This window comes from Lepidochelys olivacea (genome assembly GCF_965140295.1).
Source record: "Lepidochelys olivacea isolate rLepOli2 genome assembly, chromosome: 1".
In the NCBI taxonomy this organism is placed as follows: Eukaryota; Metazoa; Chordata; order Testudines; family Cheloniidae; genus Lepidochelys; species Lepidochelys olivacea.
The window spans coordinates 64,948,973-64,965,892 of NC_140411.1; the positions used below are offsets into that span (position 1 = coordinate 64,948,973).

At 44.3% G+C, this 16,920-nt stretch overlaps 2 protein-coding genes across 4 annotated transcripts in view; one reads left to right on the forward strand and one right to left on the reverse strand.

The window, feature by feature from the left end:
* The window catches only part of WBP4 (WW domain binding protein 4), a 31,225-nt gene extending 29,150 nt beyond the window's left edge, over positions 1-2,075 (reverse strand). The window contains exon 1 of the mRNA XM_084624293.1: positions 1,879-2,075. Within this exon, the coding sequence (XP_084480419.1) occupies positions 1,879-2,060 (182 nt within the window). The 5' untranslated portion in view covers positions 2,061-2,075. The remainder of the gene's footprint in view (positions 1-1,878) is intronic.
* The window catches only part of ELF1 (E74 like ETS transcription factor 1), a 144,338-nt gene continuing 129,436 nt past the window's right edge, over positions 2,019-16,920 (forward strand). For 2 of the 3 annotated variants that reach the window (XM_084624231.1, XM_084624237.1), the window contains exon 1: positions 2,019-2,106. The gene's annotated coding sequence lies outside the window, so the exon portion shown is untranslated. Of the gene's footprint in view, positions 2,107-2,369; positions 2,502-16,920 lie in introns of those variants that run through there. The other variant, XM_084624232.1, reaches the window with a different exon arrangement.

Consider the following 16,920-nt stretch of genomic DNA (forward strand, 5'->3'; position numbering starts at 1 on the left):
GAGAGTACTCTGCCATCAACTTAGCAGGTCTTCACTAGACCAGCTAAATCGACACCGCTGCATCGATTGCAGCAGTGTCAATTTAGCCATAGGTATAGACATGCCATTAATCACAGTTGTAGCTAGCATGGTTGATACTAATGAAGACAGGGCCCAGGTTACAACCTACACCATCTAATACTCATTTCCTGCGATACGCAATTGAATTAAATTTAAGTACCTTTGGAGTCCATTACATTAAATGCAAAGATTATGAATTATTGCGGGTCTCTGTGATCAAAGGACTGAACTATCGGATTGGATTGGCTGAACTGTGTGTGAACCTTACCTTTTGAAGCTATACCCTGAGGAAAAAAACACTGTATGCTGATTACCCGTTCATCAAGACTGTAGGTGAAAGGCCCAACCTGTATAAAGACATAGGCTGATTTACCCAGTCTGTGCGTGCGAAGGATTGACTCCTTCCTGCCTGAGCACTTGTGTATCTGGGGTAGAGTGATTTTGGTAAGCTTATTAGCATGCATGTAGGTTATTTTATTGTTTTTAATATGTTTTCTCTGTAATGCTATCACTTTAAGAATAAATGAGCTTGTTTAGAATGAGATGTGTGGTAATTTATAACTAGGCAATTACACTTTTAATAGCCTCTGAGCAAAGCACAGATTCTGACCTGTTTAGCCATTCAGGTTTGCTGGGAATAACACAGTGTTAGCAGGGAACCATGCAGCTTGCAAAAACTCCAATTTCAAGGGAGAGAGATGCAAGTTTCTGCGCGAGTGAAGTGATGACTGAGGAGCTGGAAGCCAAGCATGGCTTCGCTTGCTGGACCATGGAGCAGGAATACAGGTTTAGTTGCTCTGAACTGTGGCAACCTTATCATACAGTAACAGGGAAGGAAAAAAACTCTAAACCAAGTACTGGTCTGTTTCAGGTTGCGTGAACAATTAATTTGTGAAATCCTAACAGGTTGTGGAAACCATACAAAAGCATTGCTACTGCCGACTGAAATAAATAGCACTGCATTTAAGTATATTTAGCAAATAATGCAAATTGCAGAAACATAAAGGAAGGAGATTAAAGGGACACTAGAACAAATCTTATTCACCTGATGTACGATGACTATTTAACTCATTATTGTGAAGTCGATTAAGGCCAAAACTTAAATACTGTAAGACAAAATGTAACAGCTAAAATTAAATATTACTGTTTCCAATCATTTAAAAGAGTATTAAAATTATGTATCTATATTGATTTCTTCAACACCAACTCTATCTAGAGCCACAGGCACTCAAGGAGTCCTGTTTTAGGGAATGAAATGTAAACGCTCCTCTGCAGCGTTTACCACCCAAAGATTGCAGCACTTTGCAGCACAAAAAAGTGAAGTTCAAGAGAAACAGAAAGTGAAGCTGCCCAGGTTGCTTCCCACAGACTAAGACCAGAGTCACAGACACAAAACAAACAGCACCAAGTGGGGGAGACGTGAATCAAGTTTGTCAAATCCTCGTCGGTCATCACCGTGGGTGTTATTAGTGGCACAGGTGAGGGATTTATTTGGAAACACTGACGGTTTTAGGCAGCCAGGGTGCTCTGCTACCCCGGGGTAAGGAGGGGGCTGCACCGTGGAGATCCCTGCTGGGAGCGAGCTGCTCCCCAGGGGGGCACGTGCACCGCCGGGAAACCCCCAGCAGCGCGTACGCTGGGGCCGGCAGCCCCCTACCCTGCATTACGGGGTTGCTGGCTGCGGCACGGGGAGGAGGATCCGTTCCACGCACACGGCGGGGGGGGGGGGGGAGAGGCTCCCTGCTCTCCCCCACGCACGCACACACACACACACACACGGGCAGGGGGGGGTTGGGATGGCCCCTCACAGACACTCACATCGCCGCCGCCCTGCTCCGGCTGCCGCCGCCCTGCTCCCAGCCCCGCGCGCCGGGCCCCTTCGAACGGCCCGAGCTGCTGCACTCAGCAGAGGCACAGTCTGGCCCGTCACACGGCCTGGAGCTACGGGCGCCGAGAAGGCTCAAGCCGCGCTCCCCGCCCCCCCCCCAAGAGTCAGTCATCAGCGCTCTGCGGGGAGGCGCTGAGCAAGGGAGCCACGGCGACTCGGTGAGTGACTCGCACGCGCTACAGGTTGCTCCTGACGCCCCTTCCCCTCGTGCCAACACTCCCTGCGCACCTGGGGGGAGGCGCGGGGCCCGCCTCGTCGGAACTACAGGGCGGGGGGCGCTGCCCCCCAGGGGCTGGCCGGGCGGGGGCCGGGAGCTGCGCTCGCCCCGTGACGCGGGGAGTCCCGCTGCGGGGCGGGGAATCCCCCCCCGGGACTCGGCCCGCGGCGCGGGGGTGGGGTGGGGCGAATGACACTGGGGACACGGACGGGAGCGCCTGGCTCCGGCTCGTCCCGGCTGTACGCGAGGCGCCCGCAGCCCGGCCGGGGCGCGGCGCGGCGCAGCGACCCACGCGGCTGCGCCAACTTTCCGTGGAGTTTGAGCCTCGTGCAGTCGGTAACTGATACTGCTTGTCGCCCCCCCCCCCCGCCCCGGTGCCTTCTCTCCGGCCCCCTCCGCACCGGGCTGCCCCTGACCCCGCAGCTCCCCTGTGCTGCCTTTCACCTGATCCCCTCGCTCCCTGTCACCAGACCCCGCTCTGTGTGTGCTCCCCACATCCCGCACCAGGAACCCCCCCTTTCCCCGTTCTTCCCCTCTCACCGGCTCCCCCCACGCTCCCACTCGGCAGACCTCGCTCCCCGTACTGCCCCGCACCGCTGCTCCTCCCCTGGGCTTCACCTCCCCAGATCCTGTCCTCCGGCTCTCTCGCTCTTCACCAGACCCCCCACTGCACACTTCCCTTCATCAGAACCTGAGCTCCCCCCCCCCCATCACCAGACCCAACCCCCTCGGCTCCCCCATGCGCCTGCTCACCAGAACCGCTCACTCGACCCCCTGGGTCGTTCTGCCCCCCCTCACCAGACCCTCTGTGACCCCACCCCGGGGCTCTGCCACCCCCACCCGATCCTCTGTGCCCCTTCCCCCGTGACTGTCCCCTCCCCCAATCCTCTGTGCCCTCCCCCGGGGCACTCTCCTCCCCCATCACCTGATCTGTGCCCCCCCACCCCAGGCTCTCCCTTACCTCTCACGGATTCTCTCTGCCACCCCCCCCGACTCTCCCTTCCCCCTCACTCGATCCTCTGTGCCCCCCGCCCGGGACTCTCCCCGCCAATCCTCTCCCCCTATGTTGCCCCTTACCAGGATCACTTTCTCTAACCCCCCATGGCAGCTGTCCTGGTTCAGGCAGGCTTTCTGAACTGGCATTGGTGTTAGAGGGACTGGGGGAGTTTCAGGTAGCTGCTCTGCCTGTGTGGTGTGTGCAGCTCTGCAGAGTTACATACACTCGCACCTGTGCACTCAACACTATTTGGTCTTGTCCTGTAATGAAGGGCTCCGGGCTGGGCTCAGAGAAATACAAGGTGTGCATGCGCCATGTGATTGCTAGTGTGTGTGTACGTACTCACTGCAGCAGCAGCTTGTTGCTGCCTCTTTCTAAATGCAGCTACATGTCAGCCCCAGATTGGCTGTTTCTGCATCTGGAGGTGATGATGTTTATCACTTAGCTATGACTCTTAGGCACTAAGTTGGCTGGAAATCATCTTAAACATGGAGCAGACAATCATCATTATTTGTATATTGGAGAAGTAGCTCAGAGTAAGTTTAAAGGTCTTAACACTCCCCTCCTTGTGGCCCCCATACTATTGGAACCTGGTCCCCGGAGTTTATTGGTTTTCTTTCTTTCTACACAATCCAAGTGTTTGCATAAGGGGGGTAATCACAACTGACAGCTTTTGCTATAGTCATCCAGGGGAGGAGGAAGAAGTCTGATGACTCATTTCAGACTTTCATTGAATACAGAGGCCATTATTGTTTGTTACCCAAAAAAAAGAAAAGAAAAAAAAAGTGAATTGTAAATGGAACAAAAACGTTATCTTACATTCACAACAAAAATAGAAAACAAAGATAGCAACAAACTTTTTTACTCTTAGGCTTCCTAAAGAACGTACTACAAAAAGAAAGTAATTTTGCTTTTTTTCTGAAGGAGGCTGTGTGGTCCGAATGTCATAGCTAACTGCAGTAGTTATACATCTGTCAGCGTTTCCATTATAAGCCCCCATTTTTGTGTACTTTACAACTTAGTTATCAGATGTTCACTGGCTTGAAACTTGGTCTACATACTCTCCTTTGGAAATAGTTGTTAAAATAAACCATTAAATGAATCTGCTAAGATGACTTAATGAGAATGTGGTGGAAAAAGCATACTGGTTTTATTATACTTCCTTTGTATTCCTCTAAACTTAAAACTTATATTTACAAAGGAATATTGTTGACTATTAGACCAACATTTCTTTTAATATTTTCCTTAAAGTGAAATAGTCAAAAGACTAATGTCTAAAAGTTTCTCCTTTGTATGTAAAATAATTGATCTTCATAACTATTATGCATTCAGCTTTAGAAATCCCAAATTGAATTCCACCATAACCTCTCTGAAGAAGCTGTTACGGTATTGCTATGAATTAGTATTAAGAAACTTGGCTAAATCTTTGCATGTTCAGTGAAATGATGCAAAGTCTTACAGAGCTATAGACCTCCTGCAGAGTGTTAAGTGCAAACAGCGCAGCGTGTTAAAATCCATAGTAGCACAAACCAGAAGCCAAAGTGAAGATATTAAAACGGGGAGCAAGCTAAGTGATATATGTACCGAAGCCCAGTGGGATGGTTTTATTGTTCCTTTTAACTGCTGTTTTTTGTTTCCAGACATGTAATAGGCATAATATTTTTGATGCTTAATTTGTGTGTATGTATGTGTTTTGGCTCAGTGAAACATGACTGGTTTCAGAATAGCAGCCGTGTTAGCCTGTATCTGCAAACATAACTTATGCTCAAATAAATTTGTTAGTCTCTAAGGTGCCACAAGTACTCCTTTTCTTTTTTTGAAACATGACTGCCACCCAATGGACAAATTTCAATACTATACAAACATTTATTTTTATTTACATTGAAACATTAATGCAGTTTAATAACAATTTAATTTGGTTTAGAGAATTTTTAACATGTAGAATAAGTCAATTCAGAACTGTTTTTATTTAATTATAAGAGTTTTTAGTTTGCACTATTTAGTTCACAGGTTTCAGAGTAACAGCCATGTTAGTCTGTATTCGCAAAAAGAAAAGGAGTACTTGTGGCACCTTAGAGACTAACCAATTTATTTGAGCATAAGCTTTCGTGAGCTACAGCTCACTTCATCGGATGCATACTGTGGAAAGTATAGAAGATCTTTTTATACACACAAAGCATGAAGAAATGGGTGTTCACCACTACAAAAGGTTTTCTCTCCCCCCACCCCACTTTTATTTAGTTCACAGTATTTAATTTACTAGTGAGGAGAACATTAAAGTGGACCCTCTGAAATAAATAAAAGCAGTGGTTTACATGTTCCTGATCTGTCTCAAGATGCCTTAACAATTGCTGAGAACTGATTTATAGAGGAGCTGCAGAAAATTGCTTCCCAAAGTTGTGAGTTCTAGAAACCCATACCTTCCAAGCTCATAAACTGTTAATAAATTATACTGTTAGGGTAGACTCACCATATTGTGTGTCTCAGAAACCTATTAATCCTGCAGTGAAGTGCGTGCCTAAAACAATTGTGCCATAGAGCCAGCATAGACTAAGTACCACAAAAGCTGGCAGAGCTGCTTCATAAGTCTGTCTAATGGTCTTTGGCATAAGTTTTTTCCACATTTGGGCCAAGATATATATATATATTTTTAAAAGTTATGCATCAAAAGTGAACTGATTTTTCAAAAGTGCTGAGTACTCAAAAGGTCCTATAGATGTCAGAGGGAGATGTTGGGTGCTCAGCACTTCTGAAAATCTGGCTGCTTATTTAGAATCCTAAATATGAACACAGGAGCCTAACTTTAGGCAGCCATTTAAAAAAAAAAAAATCTTTCTTGAGGTCTTTTTATTTTGTATCAGGTAGGTAAACCAGACTGTAGTTGAGCAGGGACTGTATTGCTTTCTTATCAGCAGCCTTGGGGCTGCACCTAAACTGCATAAACTGGAACAGACTTCCAGCTGGCTGTCTGCTCAGATCAAATTAAAGCATTGGGCACAAAGACTTGTAGTCTCCTTGAGAATGCTTCCATATTAAAGGTGAACGTTTCATATGGCTTGGGAGCTGCACTTGAGTCATAGATATTTATGAAATCATGTTTATAGTTCCATACTTTCTTCATTTTTTTACTAAAAAAAAAAAAAAGAGGAGTACTTAGTCGCTACGGTGCCACAAGTACTCCTTTTCTTTTTGCGGATACAGAGTAACATGGCTGCTACTCTGAAACCTGTCATTTTTTTACTGTAACACAAATCTATTTCTATACCATAGTTGAGCAAAAAAAAAAATTAAAGTTAAGGAAGGACACTCCATCCTTAAATCATTCTTTTGTGCCTATTGTGTTGTAGTATAAATAGTAAGTGATATGTATGCCCTGAGCTGATGCCTCTGATATCTTGCACCATTTCTCCAGTTAACGGCTTTACCTTTGGACTTCTTGGTTCACACTTTTAATACAGTACTAGTTTTTAACATGTGGATTTTTAAATAAGTGGTATTTCAGTAGACAGTGAAGTTACCAGTTGCTTTCCCATTTCCCCCCTCATTTAGAGAGCACTGGAGAAGTCAAATTAGGTGATGATAAACAAGATAGATCTTTACAATGAAACAGACTATCTCTAAACTGGGAATGCTTTACCAGTATGGGAATGCCAGTGTGCTGTACTGGCAAAGTTTCCCTAGTGTGGACATAGCTAAACTGGCAAAGATGCTTTGTTCCAATACAATAAAATCACCAGCTATGAACAAAACAAACTGCATCTGTAAAAGCAGTTTTGCTGTTATAACTGCGCTGGGGGTACCAGATAGGGATCCCACCTCCTAATACCCTTGACCAATATAGCCATGCTGGCAGAAGTTCAGCTCTGATCCTGCAGACGTACATATGTACACTTCCATTGAAAGCGTGTAAGTAGTCTCACTGTTAAGTATTTGCAAGATTTGGGGCTTCACTCATGTTAGCAGCCCTGTCAACTCCCGGGTGTGTAGGGGCTATCCCAGTGAGTAAAAGTTTGTAGGATTCAGCCCATATGGCCTAATTCTATATACAATGAAATGGATGATACTGTGCTATCCATTGGGTAAGGATCTAGCACATTATAAAAATTAAGGTTGTCAGAAATTTTCAGTGTAACAGGAGCTTTAAACCTCTGTTTTGTAAAAATCTCATTTGACATGGCAAAAAGTGAAACAGAAAATAAACTTTGAGTACTATTTGAATCTTTTATGGTGATTTGGTGAAAATTGGGTTGATATTGACAGGATTATAAGAGTTTCAACGTGATCCCTGTTTTGAAATTTTTCCATGCATTGCAGTTTTGCCAACTGTTGTGATTTTTATCATGAGTCTCACAATATTTGGTGTGTTCTTGTGATGTCCCAGCTCAGAGACTTGAACACAGGAACTTTTTTTTTTTTTTTGAAAACAAGGAAGTTTCTAGCCCTTATCATTGCCGACAAAAGCTTGAAAACATGAACCTAAAGGCTCAAAACCCAAGAAGGCAAAGAAGAACCCTAACTTAATTATTTTTTAATCTCATGTTTTTTTAATGTTGTAACTCATGATTTTTGAGCACTTGCGGTTGGCAATATCAGTTTCATAGGTTTATTTGGGACACCCTTTGCAAGAAATCTCAAAAACTTGAGACTAACTCTCCCATAACTTAGGAGAAAGTTGAACTGGGAAACAGGAGATGAGTTCAAATTTCATGTCTATTTAGGCTATGTCTACACTAGCACTGTTGTCGGTGAAACTTTTGTTGATCAGGGGTGTGGAAAAAAGCACACTCCTGACTGACATAAGTTTCACCTAGAAAAGCACTCGTGTGGATAGTGCTATGTCAGCAGGAGATGCTCTCCTGCCAACATAGCTACTGCTGCTCAGTGTGGGTTGTTTAATTATGCCAATGGGAGAGCTCTCTCCTGCCTGCATAGAGTGGCTACACCAGAGATCTTTCAGTGGCGCAGCTGCAGTGACACAGCTGTGCCACTGTAAGGTCTGTAGTGTGGACATAGCTTGAGTGTGGTTTATATTCCCATGCACCGCCTCCCACTTATTAGGGACCAATGCCATGAATCCCAACCTGAGAAGGTAGTTAAGTATGAGTTGCTAACTCATTTTACAAGTTAGTTAACAGAGCTTTCTGGGGGAATCATGTGATTCTCCCACTCTCAGGCCAGTTCCTGGGTGGCAGTCCTTTGGTACTAACTGTGATTGCCTCAGCAGCTCTGATTTAGGCTTTCTGATTTAGACATTTTTGAATGAACTCCAAAATATTTTTATTTACTTATAGTTATTGTTGGGTTTTTCATTCTTCTCTTTGGAGCCTGGACATTGACTATATCTTGACCAAGACATTTGGACTTTGACAAAAAATAATTGATTACCCTTGTCTTCGACCATGCAGTTATGTTCCCTCTGGGGCACTGACAGTGGTAATCAGTGACCAAATAGTCTCATTAAAACCATGTATCATTTATTTCAAATAAAAGCATTTGAGAAAACAGAACTTGAAACAATAAAAAAACAGTGTATGCATGTCTAGGTTACCAGGTGTTTAACCATATTCTACATGGGGACCATAGTAGGCCTAGCTCCCTACAGTCTCTTCCACAGAGCCTGTTTTTCTGTCTGTTGCCCTTTCAGAACTCACTGATGCTCCCTGGACAGCCCCTGGCAACTCATTCCACTTTGTAGGAATCATAACACTTTTTAACTGTTTGTAGCCTTTTAATCTAGTAATCCCATCTTTGGCAAAACAAAGTTTGCAACTTGGTGGAGACAGGCTCCTTAAAGTTAACAGCTGCCCCCATTGTCTTCCAAATATGTGCTTAGGACTACTTGTGTTGCTTCCCTGTTTTCTCTCCCACAGCCCCCCATTAAGATAGATTCAATGCATTTATAGAGGAAAGTTTTACAATCCAAATATACAATAACTTCCCTGCATTGACCAAGTTGCATACAATGTTCAAACAGTTGTTAGACCTTAGTGTCACAGTTCAGGACAACTGCAGCTGTTTCCCGTCAGTGGCTCAGTAAGGATGCCCACTCTTAAGTTTCTGGCTCCCTCGTCGTTGCCTCTCTTGCGTGAAGTCTCTCATCTCTCTCCCTTCTGTCCAGGGTGTTTCCAGGCTAAACAGTTCCCTGCTTTAATTGTGTTGTTTGCAGTCAAAGACAGTCTTCTTGAGCAGACCTGCTTTGCTTCTCTTCTCAGACAGTACACAGTGTAATTGCTACAGTTATAAGTTACCACACAGTTCTTTCTAAGCAAGCATATTTTAATCTTAAGGTAAAAGTACTACAGAGTGAATGTTTAAAAGCAGTAAAATACATGCGTGCTTATAGTCTTGACAGAGATCAGCCCCCCCTCCAGTCTCCACAAGGGCTCTGATTGGTGGTAGTTGTTCCAACTGTTAGTCTTTCAAACCCTTCCCTAAGGATTGTGAACCAGAGGTCTGGTCCATTTGTGGGATCAGAACAAAAGCCCTGAGCCTGTTTAGGACCAGGCTATTTATCTAAAAATCCTTTTTTGTCTATTGGCCCCTGGAGAATCCAGACTGGGTCTTTGAATTGTCCTCCCATCACAAGCGATCTGCAGACAAAAGGTCTTCCTCCCTCCCCCACCCCCAGCAAAGCTTCAAAGGCTGAATTGTAGGTAGGGGCTTGTAATCTCTTCCTACCCAGTATTTTCTAAGAATTCTACTTCACACACATTGTCCCAAAAGATCAACTGTCTTCTATATTGATCAGCATAGTTTTTGAAGGTCATGTTATCTTCCAGAGATTGCATTAATCCTTCTTCCTCCTAGAGAAGTTCCATACAATCTCCCAATAGTACACAAACATTCACATTTTCAATACAATGGACCTCAAAGGTATTAAATGTAATTCAATAAGGTTTAACTTAATTCCATAAGGTTTGCTGAGAATCTTGTCATATCTGTCACACTGTGTTCATAACATTACGTAGCAGCCTCAAGTCTCTCTCACAGAGTCACTGCAGGCTTAGTCAGGAAGGGCCTAGTCCAGCGCGGTAGGCCCAAATCTTAACTTCTTAGCCATGCTTCCTTTCATATTGAGCATGCTTCGGTTAGATCAGTGGTTCTTAACCAGGGATAATAGAAGTCTTCCAAGGGTTCTGGAACATCAACTTATCTAGATATTTGCCTGGTTTTACAATAGGCTACATAAAAAGCAGTAGTAAAATCAGTACAAACTAAAATTTCACACAGACAATTATTTGTTTTGTACTGCTCTACATACTATATCAGCGGTTCTCAAACTGTGGGCAAGTTCGTTTTAAGGGGTCGCCAGGGCCAGTGTTGGGCTTTCAGGGGCCCAGGGCAGAAAGTCCAAGCCCTGCTGCGTGGGGCTGAAACCAAATCCCGAGTTTTTAAGTGAGGTGAAACTTGGGGTATGCAAGACAAATTAGACTCCTGAAAGGGGTCCAGTAGTCTGGAAAAGTTGAGAGCTGGATTAGATGAGCTCTGACCACTAAATAACACACTTCTCCCAAAATCAGGGACATAACTGTCTCCTGTATGTGACTGCTATCCAGTTAAGTTAAGTCTCATCTATTGGTGAACTAAATAGAGACTTGCAAATACTCCTATACCTCAAGTAATAGAGATCGGATCTGGGGGTCTGAAGGGCCATTGTTTAAATCTTTGTCATTGACCCATGTAAACGGATGTTATGGTTGTGAGTGACACATCTTATTTTTGACATTTTCGTTTTTAAAACAAATTACACAATGAGAGGACATCTTGTAACACACAACAATTATTATAATCTATATATTATAACATGACACTAAAATACAGGAGTTAAACATTTCAGTCATTTGTCATCTCACCCTCTCTCCTTCCTGATCCATGGAACCTACTCACTGATACATGAAAACCGTGGTTTTTTTTAAAAAAAAAACAAAAAAAACAAGGAAATAAACACACAGATTTCAATTAGTGACCATAAAAGTTGCATCAGGACACACCAATTTAAAACCTGAAAAGCACAGAAATAACAGGTTACGGGAAAAGTCTCTTGCCTTCCATTTCACATTGCCTACTCACTATCAATAATACACTAGAATCATAGAACAACAGAGTTGGAAGGGACCTCTGGAGGCCATCTAGTCCAACCCCCTGCCCAGAGCAGGACCAATCCCAATTAAATCATCCCAGCCAGGGCTTTGTGAAACCTGACCTTAAAAACTTCTAAGGAAGGGGATTCCACCACCTCCCTAGGTAACGCATTCCAGTGTTTCACCACCCTCCTAGTGAAAAAGTTTTTCCTAATATCCCACCTAAACCTCCCTCACTGCAACTTGAGACCATTACTCCTTGTCCTGTCATCTGCTATCACTGAGAATAGTCTAGATCCATCCTCTTCGGATCCACCTTTCAGGTAGTTAAAAACAGCTCTCAAATCCCCCCTCATTCTTCTCTTCCGTAGACTAAACAATCCCAGTTCCCTCAGCCTCTCCTCATAAGTCATGTGTTCCAGACCCCTAATCATTTTTGTTGCCCTTCGCTGGACTCTTTCCAATTTCTCCACATCCTTCTTGTAGTGTGGAGCCCAAAACTGGACACAATACTCCAGATGAGGCCTCACCAATGTCGAATAGAGGGGAACAATCACATCCCTCGATCTGCTGGCAGTGCCCCTACTTATACATCCCAAAAGGCCATTGGCCTTCTTGGCAACAAGGGCACACTACTGACTCGTATCCAGCTTCTTGTCCACTGTCACCCCTTGGTCCTTCTCTGCAGAACTGCTGCCTAGCCATTTGGTCCCTAGTCTGTAGCGGTGCATTGGATTCTTCCGTCCTAAGTGCAGGACTCTGCACTTGTCCTTGTTGAACCCCATCAGATTTCTTTCGGCCCAATCCTCCAATTTGTCTAGGTCCCTCTGTATCCTATCCCTACCCTTCAGCATATCTACCTCTCCTCCCAGTTTAGTGTCATCCACAAACTTGCTGAGGGTGCAATCCACACCATCCTCCAGATCATTAATGAAGATATTGAACAAAACCGGCCCCAGGACCGACCCTTGGGGCACTCCGCTAGATACTGGCTGCCAACTAGACATGGAGCCATTGATCACTACCCCCCGTTGAGCCCGACAATCTAGCCAACTTTCTACCCACCTTGTAGTGCATCCATCCAGCCCATACTTCTTTAACTTGCTGACAAGAATACTGCGGGAGACCGTGTCAAAAGCTTTGCTAAAGTCGAAGAATAACACATCCACTGCTTTCCCTTCATCCACAGAACCAGTTATCTCATCATAGAAGGCAATTAGATTAGTCAGGCATGACTTGCCCTTGGTGAATCCATGCTGACTGTTCCTGATCACTTTCCTCTCCTCTAAGTGCTTCAGAATTGATTCCTTGAGGACCTGCTCCATGATTTTTCCAGGGACTGAGGTGAGGCTGACTGGCCGGTAGTTCCCAGGATCCTCCTCCTTCCCTTTCTTAAAGATTGGCTCTACATTAGCCTTTTTCCAGTCTTCCAGGACTTCCCCCGATGGCCATGAGTTTTCAAAGATAATGGCCAATGGCTCTGCAATCACATCCGTCAATTCCTTTAGCACTCTTGGATGCAACGCGTCCGGCCCCATGGACTTGTGCACGTCCAGTTTTTCTAAATAGTCCTGAACCACTTCTTCCTTCATAGAGGGCTGGCCACCTCCTCCCCATGCTGTGCTGCCCAGTGCAGTAGTCTGGGAGTTGACCTTGTTCGTGAAGACAGAGGCAAAAAAAGCATTGAGTACACTAGCTTTTTCCACATCCTCCGTCACTAGGTTGCCTCCCTCATTCAGTAAGGGGCCCACACTTTCCTTGACTTTCTTCCTGATGCTAACATACCTGAAGAAACCCTTCTTGTTACTCTTAACATCCCTCGCTAGCTGTAACTCCAGGTGTGATTTAGCCTTCCTGATTTCATTCCTACATGCCCGAGCAATATTTATATACTCATCCCTGGTCATTTGTCCAATCTTCCACTTCTTGTAAGCACCTTTTTTGTGTTTAAGATCAGCAAGGATTTCACTGTTAAGCCAAGCTGTCTACAACACTACAACACCCCATACAATTTTCAGTTTCCCCCTGTAGGGGGATCAGCTGTCTCCCAGGCTCCCTCCCCTTCAGGGGTGACTGCAGTGTACTACTAACAATTTCTCCCTTCAAGGCTCTCCATTACGTTCCCATTGAAAGCTCTACATGTATGGGGTCGTGTGGAGTACAGACACTGCACGCTCAGCACAGGTATAAATAGGAGTGCAGACTTGAAACCCTTGGCTCTGAACCCTGGCTACAGACTTGGACTTGATCCCTCATGCTTGACCACCTATGGCTCTAACCACTGGACATGACTGCCCACACCCTGGTTCTTGACAGAGACAAGGCCTGAGGCTCTGTCTTCAGAAGCATCTCTTCCACAGCTATTTGTCAGACCCAGCAACTTATGCCCCCCTGTCACTTCCTGCTGCTTCTATAGTGAAACCACCGTATCCAATCCAGCTGTGGCTCCTTCCTATTCAGGGTTGGCTAATGCTAGACTAGGGGTAGTCAATAGGTGGACCATGGGCCAAATCCAGACCACCAGATGCTTTTGAACAGACCCTGAAATCTTTTTATTTACTTATCGTTATTGTTTATTGCGGTGTGAAAAATGTTTTTCTGGAGTCTGGACCTTGACCAAGAAATTTGGACCTTGACAAAAAATAATTGACTACCTCTGCCATAGGCCCTCCAGCCCCTATGGGCAAGCCACTATGTTACACCTCTCCAACAGATAGTGAAAAGCAATATGTACCTCAACTTCATCAGACTTGTACTCTAGCGCAAAACCTTCACAGTAACCTCAGATGCTCTTGTCATCAACAGACTGGCATATCTGACTTGTCATACATTCCATACATATTCTGCCTGAATGTTGCTAAGGTTTTACACTAGAGTCAGTTCATTAAACCAAAAATTTATAGCCCTTATGATTGCTAACTGATGTCACGCAGTTTTAGCCTAAGACAACGGTTCATAGAGGTGTAAAATGACCCCCATTATCTTAATGGACTATCAAATCCTAAGGCTAATGGTGACATTTTAAGAGCCAGATTTTCAGATAACCCAGACACACAATGCATCCCTAATTTGAGCACCTAATAGCTCAATTTTGACTTCCCATTAACATCAGGGCCACTTCTTTAACGTGATCCACAGAATAAATGTAGCCATGGACCGTACTTGAAAATGTAATCCGGCCCATTCCACGGAATGAGTTTGCTATTGCTGATTTATTTATATTCGAATGTGGCAACTCCTTCCCCCCTGCCGTAAGTATGCTGGTTACATCCACATGTGCAGTTTAAACGCGGCAAAGTTCCAGAAAGGTTCTGTTGTAGATTTTGTTTTGTACATACACATAGAGACTCTTCCTCCTCCCTCCTCTCCCCTCCCCTTCCCCCCCATGTTCTTGCATTAAGCAATTAGAATGCCTGAAGTACATGGCTGTGCACCAGCATCTAAGTGAAGTTTAGCAAGCTGCTTCTTTCAGCAAACCCTACTTTTTTCTTTTAATGTCATTACTGGAACTGCAGTTGTGAAATTTTTGCTTGACCTTGTTTAATGACTTGTTTATGAATAGTGTATTCAAGCTGGAAACTGAACACATTGGGTCCCAATAGAAGAAAGTTGTTCACATGGTATCTGCTGCAGCAGCTTCTGTTTCAACATCTGTCGCTGCCCTGGGAGAAGCTGTTGCCTTGATATCCTCACTAGCTTGTGCCACTAAGCATGCATGGGATATGTTAGGGGGCCCCTTGGGCTCATCAGAAGGATGACAGGTGTGATGGGTTAGGTCACAGAAACCCCCTTGGAGGCTGCCACTTCATGTGCCAAGACTACTTCTGCTTCTGCTTTCCTGCACTGTCAGCTTAGGACTTCAGTGCCCTGCCTGGTTTGAGCCGGACCCACTAGCCTGCTGCAAACCCAGACCCAGGTCTGAACTATGTCCCCTAACAGCTGTAGGCTTAACTGAAAGCAGCTTACAGAAGTGTTCCTGTCTTCCAACACTCAGATGCCCAACTCCAAACCCTAAATAAATCCGTTTTACCCTGTATAAAGCTTATACAGGGTAAACTGATAAATTGTTCACCCTCTATAACACTGACAGAGAGATGTGCACAGCTGTTCTCACCCCCCCCCCACCCCCCAGGTATTAATACATACTCTGGGTTAATTAATAAGTAAAAGGTGATTTTATTAAATACAGAAAGTAAGATCTAAGTGATTCCAAGTAGTAACAGACAGAACAAAGTGAATTACCAATCAAGATAAAATAAAACACACAAGTCTATGTCTAGTACGGTAATAAAACTGAATACAGCTAAAAACCTCACCAGTTCCAGTAAGCTTTCTTTTACAGACTAATCTTCTTCTAGTCTGGGTCCAGCAATCACTCTCACCCCCTGTAGTTACTGTCCTTTTTTCTGGTTTCTTTCAGGTATCTTTAGTGGTGGAGAGGCTCTCTCTTTAGCTAGCTGAAGTCAAAATGGAGGGGTCTCCCAGAGGTTTAAATAGACTTTCTCTTGTGGGTAGAGACCCCCTCCTCTCTCCTATGCAAAGCCCAGCTACAAAATGGAGTTTTGGACTCATCTGGGCAAGTCACCATGTCCATGCTTGACTGAGTTCCTTACCAGCCAAGCCACATTCCTGGGAAAGCCCAGGTGTGGATTGGCATCTCCAAGTTCATTGTTGGCTTATAGGCTTCTTGATTAGGCACTTATTGAGAATAGTCTTTTCTCAGGAAGCTGACCAACTGCTTCATGAAAACCCACTTAGAATCAGACAAGTATACAGCCAATATTCATACCTGTGAATACAAAAATGATATATGCATACAAATAGGATTAATAGATTCAATAGATCATAACCTTTACAGAGATATGTTACATGGTATACGTAGCATAAAACATATTCTAGTTATGTCATATATACATTCATAAGTATATTTTCATAAAGCTTTATGGGGGGCACCGTCACAACACGAAAGCCTGATTTTCTACCTCAAAATACAGAACTGCTGGCACAGAAAGTTGTAGAATTCTACATCCTGATGTGGATCATGGAAGATCTCCTGCAGAGAAGATATGGGTATTGAATGGGATCCCGAACTCTGTTCTTTCCTTTTTCCTTTTTGTAAGAGATGCTGTATAAGAGAGGTTGGGGAAATTCAGACAGAAATTGAGAGATTTCTGGGTGTTAGTCAAGAGAATGGAGAGGGTAAAACTTGTTTTGAAAGGAATTGGAGGAGTCTGTCTCATACATTTAAGCAGGCTTTTTTAAGCTGTGGAAGAAGAAAGGGTATTTATGTTATTTGCTGATGCAGGAATTGCAATTATGTAAAATACATGATAGTGAATACTGCTGTCACATAGCAGGAAGTACAGCAATACTTCCAGCTAGAAATCAGATACAGAATAGCATACACAAGGATCTGGATGACCTTACTGAAGTAATAGAAATGGGATGAAAATTAATAGTGCGAGGTCATGCAGTTAGGGACTAACATCAATTTTTGCTGTAAGCTGGGGGTATCAATTGGAAGTGGCTGAGGAGGCGAAAGACATGGGTGTATTGGTCGATCACAGGATGACTGAGCTGCCAAACTTGCTCCAGGGGGAATTCTGCGACACTGTGCATGAGAAGAATTTGTGCCCCCGCAGATTTATTTGCTTCCCCACAGAAAAAATGACTTTCT